Source organism: Pristiophorus japonicus, chromosome 10 (assembly GCF_044704955.1).
Source record: "Pristiophorus japonicus isolate sPriJap1 chromosome 10, sPriJap1.hap1, whole genome shotgun sequence".
Classification (NCBI taxonomy): Eukaryota; Metazoa; Chordata; class Chondrichthyes; family Pristiophoridae; genus Pristiophorus; species Pristiophorus japonicus.
In genome coordinates, this window is record NC_091986.1 from 118,177,419 (window position 1) to 118,195,849 (window position 18,431).

The window sequence follows — 18,431 nt, forward strand, 5'->3', positions numbered from 1 at the left end:
TTTTAGTTCGGAGGGGCGCCCATTTTTTTTCTTGTGGAAACTTGGGCCCTATGATTCTATCATTTTATGAAATCTAGAGCATCTGCTATAATATACAGCTTCACATGTTGTGTTAAGAAATACATTGATTACCTCTATGAAATTGTATTTTCAGCTCTCCTTGCCACATGTCCTTGGTTTTTCCACTTACCACTGGGTTAATTAAATCCCCTTGATTATCACATTGAGATCCTATAGCCTCTCCTACAGGATCCTATTCAAGGCGAAAGCTTCTTGGTAAATATTGTGCAAAATGTTATACTGACTTTTTCTGTTACAGCGAAATGAATAAACGCCTGACAGAAGAGCAAGGCAAAAAGACATTTGATAGAGCTTTGAAACTGGAACAGGAATTTGGAGAACATTTTACAGGTGTGTATCCACTCGGCTACAATAAAGCGTTTGAAAAGAAAATTAGAAAGCTTGCACAGTGAGTGACTGTCTTCAAATGTCAGGACTTGCTGACTTGCTTTCCTCTGTATATAAAGTGTGAAGAGGGTTGGAGCGATAATGCAGCCCTGTTTGACCCTGGTCCGGACATGGATTGCGTCTGTAATGGATCCGTTGGTAAGGATCATGGCCTGCATGTCATCATGAAGCAGGCGAAGGATGTTGACAAACTTTTGGGGGCATCCGAAGTGGAGGAGGACGCTCCATAGACCCTCACGGTTGACAGTGTCAAAGGCCTTTGGAGGATCGAAAAAGGCCATGTATAAGGGCTGGCGCTGCTCCCTGCATTTTTCCTGCAACTGGCGCGCTGCAAAGATCATGTCTGTTGTGCCCCGTAGGGGACGAAATCTGCATTGTGATTCCAGGACGAGCTCCTCGGCCATAGGGAGAAGACATTGAGGAGAACTCAAATGACAACTTTCCCAGTGGCTGAAAGCAGGGAGATTCCCCTGTAGTTGCCACAGTCGGACTTGTCCCCCTTTTTAAAAATAGTCACAATCACTGCATCTCTCAGATCTCCCGGCATGCTCTCCTCCCTCCAGATGAGAGAGATGAGGTCATGTATCCGCGCCAACAGCGCCTCTCCGTCATACTTCAGCGCCTCAGCAGGGATTCCATCCGTACCTGTAGCCTTGTTATTCTTAAGCTGTTTTATGGCTTTGCCTACCTCGTGCAACGTTGGAGTTTCGCTGAGTTGATGGCGGGTCACATGCTGCGGGATGGAATCGAGAACACTCGAGTCAAAGGCAGAGTCTCGATTGAGGAGATCTTCAAAGTGCTCCTTCCATCGGGCCCTGACAGCCTCAGTGTCCTTGATGAGTGTTTCCCTGTTCTTGGCCAGGAGTGGGGTGGGGCCTTGGGAGTTTGGACCATAGGTGGCCTTGACTGCAGCGAAGAATCCTCGCATATCATCCGTACCGGGGTCAAACAGGGCTGCGTTATTGCTCCAACCCTCTTCTCAATCTTCCTCGCCGCCATGCTCCACCTCACAATCAACAAGCTCCCTGCTGGGGTGGAACTAAACTACAGAACCAGTGGGAAGCTGTTTAACCTACGTCGCCTCCAGGCCAGGTTCAAGATCACCCTGTCGTTGAGCTGCAGTATGCAGATGACGCCTGCGTCTGTGCACATTCAGAGGCTGAACTCCAGGATATAGTCAATGTATTCACTGAGGCATATGAAAGCATGGGCCTTACGCTTAACATCCGTAAGACAAAGGTCCTCCACCGGCCTGTCACCGCCGCACAGCACTGCCCTCCAATCATCAAGATCCACGGCGCGGCCCTGGACAACGTGGACCATTTCCCATATCTCGGGAGCCTCTTATCAACAAAGGTAGACATTGATGCGGAGATTCAGCATCGCCTCCAGTGTGCCAGCGCAGCCTTCGGCCATCTGAGGAGAAGAGTGTTTGAAGACCAGGCCCTGAAATCTACCACGAAGCTCATGGTTTACAGGCTATAGTAATACCTGCCCTCCTGTATGGATCTGAGGCATGGACGATGTATAGAAGGCACCTCAAGTCACTGGAGATATATCACCAACGATGTCTCCGCAAGATCCTGCAAATCCCCTGGGAAGACAGGCGCACCAACATCAGTGTCCTCGACCATGCTAACATCCCCAGTATTGAAGCACTGACCACACTCGATCAGCTTCGCTGGGCAGGCCACATAGTCGCATGCCAGATACGAGACTCCCGAAGCAAATGCTTTATGCGGAGCTCCTTCCTGGTAAACGAGCCAAAGGAGGACAGCGGAAACGTTATAAGGACACCCTCAAAGCTCCCTAGTAAAGTGCGACATCACCACTGACACCTGGGAGATCCTGGCCGCAAACCGCCCGAGGTGGAGAAAATCCATCCGGGAGGGCGTTGAGCTCTTCGAGTCTCAACGCAAAGAGCATGAAGAGGCCAAGCGCAGGCAGCGGAAGGAGCGCGCGGCAAACCAGGCCCACCGACCCCTTCCCTCGACGAATGTCTGTCCCACCTGTAACAGGGTCTGTGGCTCTCGTATCGGACTGTTCAGCCATCAAAGAACTCACTTTGGGCGTGGAAGCAAGTCCTCCTCGATTCCGAGGGACTGCCTATAATGATGATATAAAGTGTAGCCATTTTGGAGTTAGTTTTGCTGCCCTTTATGGTGAGACGAACTGTAACATTAGATTTTTACAGTAAAATAATTTTTGAGTTGTTTGCACATAGCTGTTTGCACATAGCTGTATGCAATGAAACTCTGTTAATGTGTATTTTTCCATTGCATAATAAGGATAATAAAAAATTTAATTGTAGAAATACAATAGAGCACTAAGCAGAAAATGTCTTGCAAATAATTAATTTTACATTACTTTACATCCACTGCTAAGTGCATTGCTTTTATTTGATATAGATTTATCAGTTCTAATCTGGACATGATGCCAGTATTCTTATTGTTAAAACATTTGATGATGGAATAGCTAATCTGACATGCGCTACTTTTGATGCTATTTAGTAATCATGCTAGTTTTGCCATGTCATTACTTTGTCTCCTGTATATTAGAAATATGTTTTTTCATCATATGATTGCAAGAAGATTAAGGGGCCGAAATTGCCCCCGACTAAAACATGGTGCACCTAGCGTTTTTTAACTTTTTTTTCCAACCCAATCCATGGGGCAGAGAGTCAACCGAGAGAGAGAGAGAGAGAGAGAGAGAGAGAGGCTGTGATGGGAATGAGAGACTGGAGGTGTGTGAAAGGACTGGGGGGGGGGAGAGAGAGAGAGACACGGGTGGGGTGGGAGGGCAGATACGGGTGGGGGGAAGACGGATCACGTTCTTCCAATCCCCTACAAGGGACATCGTTGGAGTGAATGATATCCAGAAGTCACGACACTGTCAATATTCACTTCATACCCAAAAAACCTGTTAACAATCTGTACACAATGCCTGCTCTATCTATAGTGGGGTGCGAATGCGGGGGGGCGGGGGGGAGAGGATGCACTTGCACTGGGGTAAGGCACTTCGGCTGGGGGAGGGATGTACTTGGACCGGGGTAAGGCACTTCGGCAGGGGGAGGGATGTACTTGGACTGGGGTACTGGACTTTGGCTGGCCCTTGCTGTCTTCTGGGGAGCTCTGTCCTCTGTCACTTCAGGAAGTCAAGGTGGATCGAATTACAATTTGCAAAGTTAGTGAGACCTTGGGATGGGCGGTTCCAGGTACACATTCCTGTGAAACTTCAGGGTGTGGCTTATCCTCCAAGGGGACCAATCAGAAACAAAGGGTGGAGCATGGTGGCCCTTTTTGCAGTACAAATAAACACGTCCATCATTTTGAACGAATTTTAAAGAGATTTACAGTGTGCAGCCAGTAATTCTACCAGTAAAGCAAAGTCCTCTCAGCTGAAAAATCCCAACTATAACTGCACACAGATGTGCTCTGCCCTCTCTGGTGGACGTAAACGGTCCCAGGGCACTATTAAAAGAAGAGTTCTCCCATATCCTGGACACTATTTATCCCTCAACTGACAAACAGATTATCTGATCATTTATCTCTTCTGTGGGACCTTGTTGTGCACACATTGATGCTGCTTTTCCTACATTACAACAGGGACTATGCTTCAAAAGTCTTTTATTAGCTGTGGAGCACTTTGGGATATCTTGAGGTCATGAAAGGTGTTATAAAAATGCAAGTTCTTTCTTTCTTAATAATAAAATTTAACAAATGGAGTGATGTATGTATATTTTGAAGTAACCCAAGTTAAATGGTCTCAGCAAAATTTTGATTTGGCTTGGTTTGATTGAAGCTGTGAAACTCAGGTGTGCTTGGAATTGAATTGTGGAATTCTGTGCCCCCAAAAGACTGGATGCAGGTTCAATTAAAATTTTCAAGGCTGTGATTGATAGATTTTTGTTGCGCAAGAGTATCAAGGGATATGAATAAAAGGTGCAGCTCAACCATAATTGAATGATGGCTGAATGGCCATCTCCTGTCCCTGAGTTCCTAGATAATTTCTACTAACCAGCAGAATAATATTGGCATCAGAGGAAAATCCAGTGACCCGTTCTTGGAAGTATATGTATAAAGACTAAAATTAAGGAAAATCACCATACTAAAATCACAAACATTCATTCTTATTTTATTTAAACCCACAGCAATAGTACAAGGAGAAACGTTGGAAGAGATTTACAGCCAATGCAAACTAACTATTGAAGAACAGTCTGGTCCATACATTTGGGTTCCCTCGAAGGAGAAATTGTGAATCAGCCGTAGATGTGAGACTGATGAAAACACCTGTTCAAATAATGAAATTTAATTTGTTTTTAATTGCATTTTAATTTCTATCCATGCACATAATCATGAATGTACTTTGAGTTAGAAGTTCAGCAGGATGTTTCTGCACAGGTCGAAGCTATGTTTGGTGGGGGAGGGGATGCAATAACAGCTAAGACAAGATTTGGCAATGAAGAAAGGGATTCTGGGATACCATGGAGGATCCGACAGCATTTGCGTATCTAAGTCACGTGTGTACTGAATTCTTGTGCAAGGAGTTTAGCCCTTATTGTGATCAAATGAACAAAGCAGGGACTCCTATACTTAATTTTATTCCCTGACAGGGCAGTGCCCAGCACTACAACATCCAGCTAGCCTGTGTGCATTAGTGATTGCTATCCTGCAGATTTTGTAAAATTCATCACATCATTTCTAAATACAGATTTTTTTGTTGAAACTGAACATTATATAAAATGAACTCACATCTATAAAATCCAAATAAGAAGCATTTTCAAATGTTCAACACATTTTAGAATGTGTCTAATTTAACAACTGGTTAAAATCAGGATAAGTTTCAATACTTACAATATACATTTTAATATTTGTATTCAGAGGTTATAGAAATAATTTATAGTCGAGGAAATATATTGCTGTAAATTGTGAGGTCTAATGGTCATGTTTTATGACAGATCCAGCATTGACTGGAAGTATTATTTTTAAGAAATCTAGGAAGGAGGGCAACTTGCAACTGGTTTTACATAATTAGAATCCAAATGAACTAAATATCAATCAAATTGTGAATAACAGTAAATTCACTGCCATCTCCAACTGTTGCTAGTGAAAATGCCTTTACTTTTTTTCCCTTATGAAATAAGCATGCAGCTTGAAATTTTATCCTCTAATTAGTCAATGTTAATTTGTATGCTCTGCATTACAGTTTGAAGAGTAATAACTGTGGCTAAGTACAATCAAAAAATGTCATTGTGATCTCCGACATAGCCATAGCAGTGTTTTATTTCAGTTTAATCTAGTTTATTATTTAGTATTTAGTTCTGTGTCGTGTGGCTGTTTCTACTCTGAAGCTGCTATTGCAATTCTTCAAAATTTACCCAATTTGCTTTTTGATTTTTTTTTGTTTAGCTGGAATTTTATCTTCTGTAATACTGAGTGAATTGTACTGTACAGACTGCTGTATTTAAGGTGCACTGTAAGATTATGCTTGTCCTGTACTGGTTTGAATACAGTTAAATTTAATTTTAGCCTATAGTACAAATTTTAAATACTTCATACCCATTAAAAGTGCAGTAAGCAGAGAATTGTAAACTCTGGATAGATACAGCAGAACACAGGTGATGGACTCACTTGTCTGTTTTACCATTTTCTTTCATTCAATCTTTACTGCACACTGTCTGTGTACTTATCATCGTGCATTCCAGGATAGTGACTGATAGAACATTTGCGGGGGATGGGTGGGAGTAAACAAATTGACCCATCAGTGAAGCTTTCAATTCAATGTGACCAGCTACTTGCAGAATATTTAATAACTATTGGCCCATAATGTTAGAATTCTCAGGAGTTAAACTTACCGCACTTGGGTATTACAGGACTTGAATTTAAGCTCCCATGGAGTACCAAATTCTGTCAATTGCTGTGTTTTTTCCCACTTCAGTCAATGCATGTCAAGCCAATTATCCTGAAATCTCCAAAGCAAAATTACATACTTGCCTGTACTTTATTTTAATGTATTTATAAAGTTCTCTAATACACATTTTCTTTAGTTCCTAATGATCTGCAAAGTGGTTTGCATTTATGATGTTGATGATCTAGACTTTATATGGAGTGTCCAAAATGCCATTGTTCCTTCACATGATCTGAAATGATTCTATTTGAAGAGGTTTGGGGGTCGGTGGGTGGGGGGGTCGGGGAGAATCTTCTAGATCCTATATATTTTTACAAGGAGTGAAATCATCTGCCTCTACTTTTCTAAAAGCCCTAATGAAAGTACTCCAAATATTCCACTGTGTCAAAATCTGGGAACTTGAAGGGGCCAGGACCCCTTGGTCTTACCATATTTAAATGCAGCAACTAACTTGAGGAATTTAAAGCTTTTGCACATTTTGTAATTTTATGCTGAAAATTAATGTAACCAGAGCGAAAGGCCTTGTTTCAAAACTTGCAAATTACTCCCATATACTACACTGCCTGCCGTAGTTGGATGAGACTGAAGAAGAAGCTCCACTGCTGGAACAAGTTCATAGTTACCTATATGGAGGATTTTACATTACAGATTAGTTACCTATTGATTGTAAATAATCAATTCCATCCAATGCATTTGTGTAAAGAAAAAGCACACATAAATATAGAATTGAGTTGTATATTTAACAATATAAATAAGTACTCATGCTCGTTTATAATTAAAAAAATTAAATTACCTTTTATTGCACATAAACACAATCTTGTATATACTGCTTTTGATCAGCGTTCCATGTTTTTGTCAGATGTTGGCTGCACTATTTCACAATGAACCTGCAAACCTTAATTCAATAAAGCCACTTCTCTGTACACGGTCATATGCACATTTAGTTCTGATGGCTGCAATGTTGTACTATTTGGTACTTGTCTGCTTTTCCTATTTTTAAGTGTTTTGTTACAGAAGAGTTTCATTTAATAATCTAAAGCTTGCACAGATTAATTTTATTGAGTGAAATGCTTAAATCTTCTTTGTAAAATATTCTAAAATTAACACATGGTGCTTTCTTTGGACTTGATTCCCAGCAATAATTATTTTCTGATGCAAATATTAGATTAAAGAATAAATTCTGAATCAATTGAAAAAACAAGGATGACACAAAACAGTATAAAGATAATTCTTATTCTTACAAATGGAACAAAAACTGACATTCTAAAATTAAACTTAAAAATTATTTCTGTCAGCAGGAAGCAAAGCAGAAACATATCGGATATAAATGTAAAACTGGTGCATTCTAAACTATATTAATAGCTATCATGAATAGTCCAACTTCATACTGGAATAGAAGACCCATGCTAATTAAATCATTCTTCTCCCATTTCAAACTTTTAGTTAGTGTTGTAATCTACTCCAACAGAAACGATGATGGATTATTCAGTATAGCTTTAATAAAGTTTATCTCAGCAAAATCCTCAGTTTTATGGTGCAGTAATTATCCCTGTGTTCAAACCAACATTGCCTCTTCCGGTTTGGCCACAATCAGACTTTCTTTTGAAATTGTAAAAAAATGAAAGCTATAGCTTGGCTGTCTCAAAGTTTGACAAGGATCTGTGCAATTTGTGTAAAAGCCTTGGGTGTGAATGACACAATGTACTGTTTGTGGTACTGTAAATAAATATGGCAGCTGAATTCTTTAGTGCCACTACCTTCATTTCTGAAATACACTTCAAATATACTTTCAAGACTAATGGTGTTGAGACCTTTAGAAAATACTAAGGTTGAGCAATTTGGTCATGGAAAGGAAAACTTCCTCTTTAAACAGGCACTAAGACATCTGGATTGATTTTAAACCTCCCCGCCCAGCAGGAAAGAGGCAAGGCACACTGTAAATACGAGTGATTTGACTTACCACACCATTCGTACTATAATTGCTCTGGCCACCATTTTCAGTACTCACTGCATTTAGGTGGCTGGAGTGCCTGCCGGAAACAGGTCAGTGTCTAATGAATGCATAGAAATCGGGATCCTATGATGCAATTAAAATTCTGGTGTGATTTAACTTCGTGGATCAGAAGCTCCACCCAGCGACTAACCCTCTGAGTAAAATTTTGTGATCGGTTTCAGGCACTGACAGACTCACAGCACTATTTACAAGACAGTCAGATCATTGCGGTAGTGCGCTACTGTACTTAGTGGATTTCTAATGGATTTTCAGCTTGGAAGATTGCTTGTTTATGTCCTTTTTTGCCTTGTACTAATTAAGCACTTACAGCTTATCATGGGTGCTATGTTTGCTTCATTGCTTTGGATAAGAACATAAGAACATAAGAATTAGGAGCAGGAGTAGACCATACGGCCCCTCGAGCCTGCTGTGCCATTCAATAAGATTGTGGTTCATCTTCAACCTCAACTGCACTTTCCTGCCTGATGCCCATATTCCTTGATTCCCCTAGAGTCCAAAAATCTATCTATCTCAGCCTTGAACATACTCAATGACTCAGCATCCACAGCCCTTTGGGGTAGAGAATTCCAAAGATTCACAACCCTCTGAGTGAAGAAATTTCTCCTCATCTTAGTCATAAATCACCGATCCCTTATCCTGAGACAATACCCTCTAGTTCTAGACTCTCCAGCAAGAGGAAACAACCTCTCGACATCTATCCTGTCAATCCCCCTCAGAATCTTGCATGTTTCAATGAGATCACCTCTCATTCTTCTAAACTCCAGAGAGTATAGGCCCATTCTACATGATTTCTCCTCATAGGACAACTCTCTCTTCCCTGGGATCTATCTAGGAACAGTTAGAGCAAGAGGATCAGCAGCAGCATTGGAAAATAGCAAAAAAATCCTGTCAAGGCTCTCTCCATGGCTGGTACAGCTGGAGTCGTAAAGATACTTGCCTGTTCTTTTTGTAGCTTCAATATCCTTGTAGGATGTAACATATTTAGAAAAGATAGAGAGGGAAAATGGGAGGTGGAGTAGTTGTACTTATTAGAGATAACATAATGGCAATAGAAAAAAGTGACACAGGTATCAACAAGAAAAAAATAGAATCCATATGGAGAGAAGTAAAAGATAATAAAGGATCAATCACACTAATAGGTGTAGTCTACAGACCACCTAACAGTGGAAGGGAGGTGGAGGAAGAAATATGCAGACAAATTAGGGAAATGATTAAAACAATGAATAGTAATCGTGGGGGATTTCAACTACTCTGATATTAATTGGACAGAAGAGGTAGGTAAAGGGGATAAGGGAATGAAATGTCTACAATGTGTACAGGACTCCTTTCTAACCTAATATGTAAAAAACTGAACAATGGAGATTTTGCTATTGGATCTAGTAATGGGGAATGAACCAGAGCAGATAACAGAAGTAAAAGTAGGGGAACATCTAGGCAATAGTGACCATAATATAACAGGCTTTAAGATGATAATTGAGAAGGACAGACATATGATGAAAACCAGGGTACTAGATTGGAGAAAAGCTGATTTTGAAGGGCTGAGAATAGAACTTGGGAAATTAAAATGGGCAACAATATTGTCAAAAAAAGGACGTACAGCAGCAATGGGACACATTTAAAATGGTGTTCAACAGAGTGCAGGAACAATATGTTCTGCTAAAAGGAAAAAACACACTAAACACTAATGGATGAATAAAGCCATAAGGGAACAATTGAGGGTAAGGAAAGAGGCATATATTAAGTACATAGACAGCAGCGGAGTGCATGCTAAAGGAGAATACGAAAATATTAGGAGGGAACTCAAAAAAACAATTAGGAAGGCAAAGAGGAACTATGAAATTAAATTATCTAGGAACATAAAACAAAACAGTATAATATTTTACAGGCACATCAAAGGAAGGTTTGGATGGGAATAGGGCCATTTAGGGATAGACAGGATAATACCACAGGTATCGCTAGAGAGATAGCAGAAATATTAAACAATTATTTTGCTTCAGTATTTACCAGTGAAATAGAATAGGTGGACATGACATTGGATAATGAGATTCGTAATGAGATAAGTATATTTAAAATAAAAAGAGGGGATAACTTAAATAAACTAATCAAACTCAAAATGGATAAAACTCCTTGTCCGGATGGATTGCATCCATACATTTTAAAAGATTGCAGATGCATTACTACACATATTTAATAATTCGTTAGAAAAAGGTGTAGTGCCAGAAGACTGGTGGATAGCTAACATAATATCTATATTTAAGAAGTGGAAAAGAACATATCCAGGGAATTATAGACCAGTCAGTTTAACATCGGTGGTAGGAAAAATAATGGAATCCCTACTAAAGGAGAAAATAGAAGAACATCTACTAGAAACCAAAAATATAATAACGAATAGTCAGCATGGATTTCAAAAACAAAAGTCTTGCTTGACCAACCTCATTGAATTTTTTGAAGCGGTAACTGAGAAAGTAAACAATGGTAATGCAGTAGATGTAATTTATCTAAATTTTCAAAAGGCCTTTGATAAAGTACAATAATAGACTGATGAACAAGGTCAGAGAATGCAGAGTCAGGGGACAAGTAGCAGAATGGATTGCTGGCTGACTTCAAGACAAAAAAGCAGAGAGTAGGGGTAAAAGGTAGCTATTCACAGTGGCAAAATGTGGGTAATGGTGTTCCACAAGGATCAGTACTGGGACCACTGTTGTTCACAACTTATATTAACAGTTTAGACTTTGGAATCAAAAACATAATTTCTAAATTTGCAGATTACACCAAATTGAGGGTGATAGTCAATACTGAGGAGGACTGCAACAAATAACATTAATTGATTTGCAGAATGGGCATATCATTGGCAAGTGAAATTCAACACAGATAAATGTGAGGTATTTTGGTAGGAAGAATAGGAGGTCACTTATTACTTGGAGGTTGAGAGCCTATGTGGGGTAGAGGAACAAAGGGATCTCAGAGTACAAATATTCAAATCACTAAAAGTTGCGACACAGGTTAGCAAGGCCATAAAAAAGCAAACGAAGCACTCGTATTTATTACTAGAGGTATAGAACTGAAAAGTAGGAAAGTTATGCTAAACCTCTATCAAATATTGGTTAGACCACACTTTGCGTACAGTTCTGGTCGCCATATTAGAAAAAGGATATAGAGGCACTGGAGAGAGTGCAGAGAATATTTACAAGGATGATACCAGAAATGTGAGGGTACACATATCAGGAAAGGGTGAACAGGCTGAGTCTCTTTTCTCTTGAAAAAAGTAGGGATGACCTAACAGATGTCTTTAAAATTATGAAAGGTTTTGATAGAGTGGATACAGAGAGAATGTTTCCACTTGTGGGGACCAACTTAACTAAATGCCATCAATATAAGATACTCACCAAGACATCCAATACATAATTCAGAAGGAACTTCTTTACTGAAAGAGTGGTGATAATATGGAACTCGCTACCACAGGGAGTGGTTTAGGAAATAGCATAGATGCATTTAAGGGGAGGCTAGAAAAGCAAATGAGGGAGAAGGGAACAGAGGGTTATGCGGATAGATTTAGATGATGAAAGATGGGAGGAGACTCGAGTGGAGCTTAAACACCAGCATGGATTGGTTAATAAGAACATAAAAACATAAGCAATAGGAGCAGAAGTAGGCCATCTTGCCCCTCGAGCCTGCTCCACCATTCAAAAATATTATGGCTGATCTGATCTTGGCCTCAACTCCACTTCCCTGCCTTCTCCCCATAACCCTTGACTTCCTCATCTCTCAAAAATCCATCTATCGCCACCTTAAATATATTCAGTGACCCAGCCTCCACAACTCTCTGTGGTAGAGAATTCCAAAAATTCAAGACCCTCTGAGAGAATAAATTCCTCCTCATTTCCATTTTAAATGGGCGACCCCTTATTCTGAGACTATGCCCCCTAGTTCTGGATTCCCCCACGAGAGGAAACATCTTCTCTGCATCTACCCTGTCAAGCCCCTCAGAATCTTATACGCGTCAATAAGATCATCTCTCCGTCTTCTAAACTCCAAAGAGTATAAGCACAACCTGCTCAACCTTTCTTCATATGGCAACCCCTTCATCTCAGGAATCAACATCATGAACCTCTGAACTGTCTCCAATGCAAGTATATCCCTCCTTAAATAAGGAGACCAACACTGTATGCAGTACTCCAGGTGTGCTTTCACCAACACCCTTTACAGTTGTAGCAGGACTTACCTACTTTTATACTCCATCCCCTTTGCAATAAAGGCCAACTTTCCATTTGCTTTCCTAATTGCTTGCTGCACCTATATCCTACCTTTTTGAGTTTCATGTACAAGGACCCCCAGATCCCTCTGTACCGGAGCATTTTTAAATCTCTCCCCATTTAAATAATAACTTTTTATTTTTCCTACCAAAGTGGATAACCTCACATTTTCCCACATTATATTCCATCTGCCAAATTTTTGCCCACTCACTGAGCCTGTCTATATCCCTTTGCAGATTTGTTGCGACCACCTCACAACTTGCTTTCCCACCCATCTTTGTATCATCAGCAAACTTGAATACATTACACTCGGTCCCTTCATCCAAATCATTAATATAGATTGTAAATAGTTGAGGCCCCAGCACTGATCCCTAGTTACAGTTTGCCGACCTGAAAATGACCCATTTATCCCAACTCTTTTTTGTTAGTTAGCCAATCCTCTATCCATGCTAATATATTACCCTCATCCCAGTGAGCTTTTATCTTGTGCAGTAACCTTTTATGTAGCACCTTATCGAATGCCTTCTGGAAATCCAAATATACGACATCTACTGGTTCCCCTTTATCCACCCTGCTCGTTACATCCTCAAAGAACTCCAGCAAATTTTTCAAACATGATTTCCCTTTCATAAGACCATGCTGACTCTTCTTGATTGCATTATGATTTTCTAAATGTCCTGCTACTAATTATTTAATAATGGACTCCAGCATTGTCCCAATGACAGATGTTAGGCTAACTGGTCTATAGTTTCCTGCTTTATGTCTCCCTGCTTTCTTAAATAGGGGCGTTACACTTGCAGTTTTCTAATCCGCTGGGACCTCTCCAGAATCTAGGGAATTTTGGTAGATTACAACCAATGCATCCACTATCTCTGCACCCACATCTTTTAAGACCCTAGGATGAAGGCCATCTGGTCCAGGGGACTTGTCCATTAGTTTGACCAGTACTTTTCTCTCGTGATAGTGATTGTTTTAAGTTCCCCCCCCCTCCCCCCCACAATAGTCCCTTGATTATCTACTCTTTGGATGCTTTTAGTGTCTGATATTGTGAAGACCGATACAAAATATTTGTTCAAAGTCTCTGCCATTACCTTGTTTCCCATTATTAATTCCTCAGTCTCATCCTCTGAGGGACCAATGTTTACTTTAGCTACTCACTTCCTTTTTTTTAGCTGTAGAAGCTCTTACTGTCTGTTTGTATATTTCTTGCTAGTTTACTTGCATAACTATCTTCTCTTTTTTATCATTTTTTTTGTCATCCTTTGCTGGTTTCAAAAAATTTCCCAATCCTTTGCCCATCCACTATTCTTCGCAACATTGTATGCCTTTGTTTTCAATTTGATACCATCCTTTACTTCCTTAGTTAGCCATGGATGGTTCATATTTTTCTTAGAGTCTTTCTTTCTCATTGGAATATATCTTTGCTGAGAGTTATGAAAAATCTCTGTAAATGTTTGCCACTGATTATCTACCATCCTACCCTTTAATTTATTTTCCCAGTCCACTTTAGCCAACTCGGCCTTCATACCTTTGTAATTGCCTTTATTTAAGTTCAGGACACTAGTTTGAGACCTAGCTTTCTCACCCTCAAACTGACTTTGAAATTCCACCGTGCTATGATCAATCTTCCCAAGAGGATCCTTTACTATGAGATCATTAATTAATCCAGTCCCATTACACATTACCAGATCTAAATTAGCGTGCTCCCTAGTTGGTTCCACAACATGTTATTCTAAGAAACTACCTCGCATACACTCTATGAACTCTTCCTCACGGCTACCTACGCCAATTTGATTTGTCCAATCAATATGAAAATTAAAATCACCCATGATTATTGCTGTTCGTTTCTTACAAGCCTCCATTATTTCTTGATTTATACTTTGTCCTACAGTGTGGCTACTGTTAGGGGGCCATAGACTACTCCCACCAGTGACTTCTTTCCCTTATTATTTCTTATCTCCACCCAAACTGATTGTACATCTTGATTTTCTGAGCAATATCATTTCTCACTACTGCACTGATCTCATCCTTTATTAACAGAGCTACCCCGCCTCCTTTTCCTTTCTGCCCATCCTTCCGAAATGGCAAATACCCCTGAATATTCAGTTCTCAGCTTTGGTCATCTTGCAACCACGTCTCTGTAATGACTATCAGATCATACCCATTTATTTCTATTTGTGCCGTCAACTCATCTATCTTGTTACTAATACTGCATTCATTCAGATAAAGAGCTTTTAATTTTGTCTTTGTACCATTTATCCTTATTCTGACCCCACTTTCTGATGCACTCTTATGTGTATACACTCTGTCCCTTCCTGTCACACTCTGGTTATCATTACCCTTATCGCTACCCTGCACTATTACCTTCTCCTTTCTCTTTGACTTTTTAAATTTCCGCTCACCGGATACCTCCCCCCACTAATTAGTTTAAAGCCCTATCTACAGCCCTAGTTATTCGATTCGCCAGGACATTGGTCCTAGCCTGGTTCAAATGAAACCCATCCCGACAGAACAGCTCCCTCTTATCCCAGTACTGGTGCCAGCGCCCCATGAATTGAAACCCATTTCTCCCACACCAATCTTTGAGCCAATTCCTTTGGTTAGGCCGAATGGCCTGTTCCTGTGCCATATGTTGTATCCTATGTAAGACAGTGAGTCTTTAGAATGCTGAGCTGATGTAAGTTAGTGCAAGCTGAGCGTAACATTCACAAAATGCAGGACAAAAAGTAATGGAGCAGCTAATGAATAAAAGTCAGATATTGTTAGGAACATTAGGAAGACCTGGGGCTGTTCATCCTCTTACGAGCTCAGCAACTGTAACGCAAAGTCTCCCACAGCCTTTACATCAATGTGTGTGCTGCCCGAGAGTATAATTTCCTCTAATAAATCTATATGCAAAAGCCGGCATTTAGATCTCTCCTTCCTGGCACAGAGATAACAGTTTCAAGCTTGACTTTCCAGCAGCATATCTAATACTTCCAGTCTGTAATGCACAGCTGCATCAAGCAGGTCACCAATGCCCATTTTGCTTGGGCCAGCCAATACATTACCTTTCCCAGGGATGCCAACATACAAAATGTCAGCTCTGGGATTTGAAGCAGTGACAGGCTTTCAAGTCCAGCAGGTTATAGACCTCGAGGTTATGAGCCAGCAACTTTCATCAACGGGAAGGTCTATCACTTAATTCAACTGGTGCGTGATCACACCAGAAAGATCATACAGGTCTGTGCCAGTTTCACTGTCAAGACACCTTCAGTGTGCAGCACTCATCCAGCTCCTACTCAAAGTCTGTCACATCATTATAGTGTGCTGCATGATGCACAACGTGGCAATACAGAGAGGATTGCAGTTGGAGAAGGAAGACCTACAGGAAGAATAATCATTTAACAATGAAGAATTTGATGAAGTGGAGGAAGAAGGAGAAGAAGGAGTATGAGCACAACACATTGCAACCGTGTTCAGTTGATAGAACAGTGCTTCCAATGAACTATTCATTCCCCTCCCTGAAAGTGACACACTGCCCCTCCACATTACCAATCCTTGCTGCCTCCTTCATCACTCCCTTAACTTTTAACTTTTGGCAAGAGTGTAGTGAGTGGTTACTGAGAAGGAAGTGTACTTATATGGGGCCTGTTGTGCATATGCTGAGAGATAGAAAAAGCAAGATGCAAGCAGGGTAGGGAGATGTTGAATTGAAAGCAAGTGGCTGAAGTGTGAAGTGACGAAGGAGACACAAAAGGAGTTCCTTATTCTGCAATAGCTACCATGTTAGAACGGAATGCTGTTAAGGCAACAAGCAAGAGAGGTGTGTGTTTGAGCTCTGCAGAAAATGTATTATGGACCACCTCACTCTAAAAGCAGTAGTATCTCTAATTTTCATGTTTCTCAAATACTGTTTGATTCCAAAATGAATTTAGAGGTGGTATAGTGTGTCATGTTATGGGTGGTGAAGGATGTGATGCAGGAAAGTGAATTGTTCAGAGTGGTGGGGAAGGGGAGAAGGACTGTTGCCAGATGTTATTGAGATAGATAGAGAAATGTAGAGCTGTACTCACCCTCGCTGCTCTTGTCAGGTCATTGAAATGTTTCCTGAATTCCACTCAGGTCCTATGATTGATGTTCCTGAAGCTGACGATGTCAGCCACCTCTCTCCAGACCTGGTAAACACCCACTTTTGGTTTCTTTCTTCCATTGGTGGGAAGGAGAACTTCCTCGCACAGTTTTCCTTATACTCTGCAGAGAATTTATTATGGACCACCTCACTCTAAAAGCAACAGTAGCTCTACTTTTAGTTCAATTTTCAGGTTTCTCAAATACTGTTTGATTCCAAAATTAATTTATAACACATCTTGTTTTAATTTTTTTTAAATGATGAAACTTTACAATTTTTTTTTGCTGAGTTATAATTTTAAAAAATCTTCCCATGCAAAAAGGCACAAAGCTGAGGTGAACAGATTGCCTTCATTAATCAAACCTCTGGAAAACTTTTTTTGTAGTTTCATTTAAAGAGCACTATTTTACTATACATATTCCTATTAATTAATTGAATAAAAATGCTTACCTGTCTGATTTGTTGAAATATGAAAAATATTCAAATATTCAGATTTGAAAGTAGCTTAGTATTTGTAAAGTAGAAGGTTTTATTTGGAAAGCCCCTGAAGTGAATAATGTTTCCTGTGTCAAACATTCCTGTGCCATTAAATTAAATCCCGAATTCCCATTTGCTGGGTTAATGCTCTGGATGTTCAGTGGGTACTTTGGGCTAACTGGACATTTCATGTGGCAACTGCACAAGCTTGTGCAAAATGTAAAATCTATACATAATAGCTATCTATATTCTATGATGAGCACTTATCAAAAAGTCACATTATTTGTAAATTAACAAAATTATTGTTTTCTTTTTACTTTTCAGGGGTGGGCTTAGGAGGCATTGTATGCATTTTTTTCATTTGCCTTTTCTTGAATTGTCCCGTACCACAACCACTTTGCCATTCTGTAACACCCAGACCTTTGAGCAAACTTCTGGAAACTGCAAGTTAAATGTATGGTAATTTTCCCTCTCACTTCATTCCTTTCCTCCTTCCCTGCAGGAAGTGTCTGGTCTTTACTTGCCTGCTCAACTGATGGTGTGCTCAGATCAATAGTTCACTCTGGTGATTTGTGAGTTCAGCCCCAATAAACCATGATTGGATTTGCTGCGCACGGTACAATGCAAAGCCCAAACCCGTAACATGAATATTATCATAGTTCAGAATGGGTGTCATATATGTAAAAAATAGAAACATAGAAACATAGAAAATAGGTACAGGAGCAGGCCATTCAGCCCTTCTAGCCTGCACCGCCATTCAATGAGTTCATGGCTGAACATGAAACTTCAGTACCCCCTTCCTGCTTTCTCGCCATAACCCTTGATCCCCGAGTAGTAAGGACTTCATCTAACTCCCTTTTGAATATATTTAGTGAATTGGCCTCAACTACTTTCTGTGGTAGAGAATTCCACAGGTTCACCACTCTCTGGGTGAAGAAGTTTCTCCTCATCTCGGTCCTAAATGGCTTACCCCTTATCCTCAGACTGTGACCCCTGGTTCTGGACTTCCCCAACATTGGGAACATTCTTCCTGCATCTAACCTGTCTAAACCCGTCAGAATTTTAAACGTTTCCATGAGGTCCCCTCTCATTCTTCTGAACTCCAGTGAGTACAAGCCCAGTTGATCCAGTCTTTCTTGATAGGTCAGTCCCGCCATCCCGGGAATCAGTCTGGTGAATCTTCGCTGCACTCCCTCAATAG

The 18,431-nt window shown here is 40.4% G+C and overlaps 1 protein-coding gene across 2 annotated transcripts in view; it reads left to right on the top strand.

Moving 5' to 3' along the window:
- dlg2 (discs, large homolog 2 (Drosophila)) overlaps nucleotides 1-5,209 on the top strand; it is a 1,568,664-nt gene extending 1,563,455 nt beyond the window's left edge. For both annotated transcript variants that reach the window (XM_070892045.1, XM_070892046.1), the window contains 2 exons: nucleotides 320-411; nucleotides 4,619-5,209. In XM_070892045.1, the coding sequence (XP_070748146.1) occupies nucleotides 320-411; nucleotides 4,619-4,725 (199 nt within the window). In that variant the 3' untranslated portion in view covers nucleotides 4,726-5,209. The remainder of the gene's footprint in view (nucleotides 1-319; nucleotides 412-4,618) is intronic.
- Nucleotides 5,210-18,431: the final 13,222 nt, after the last annotated feature.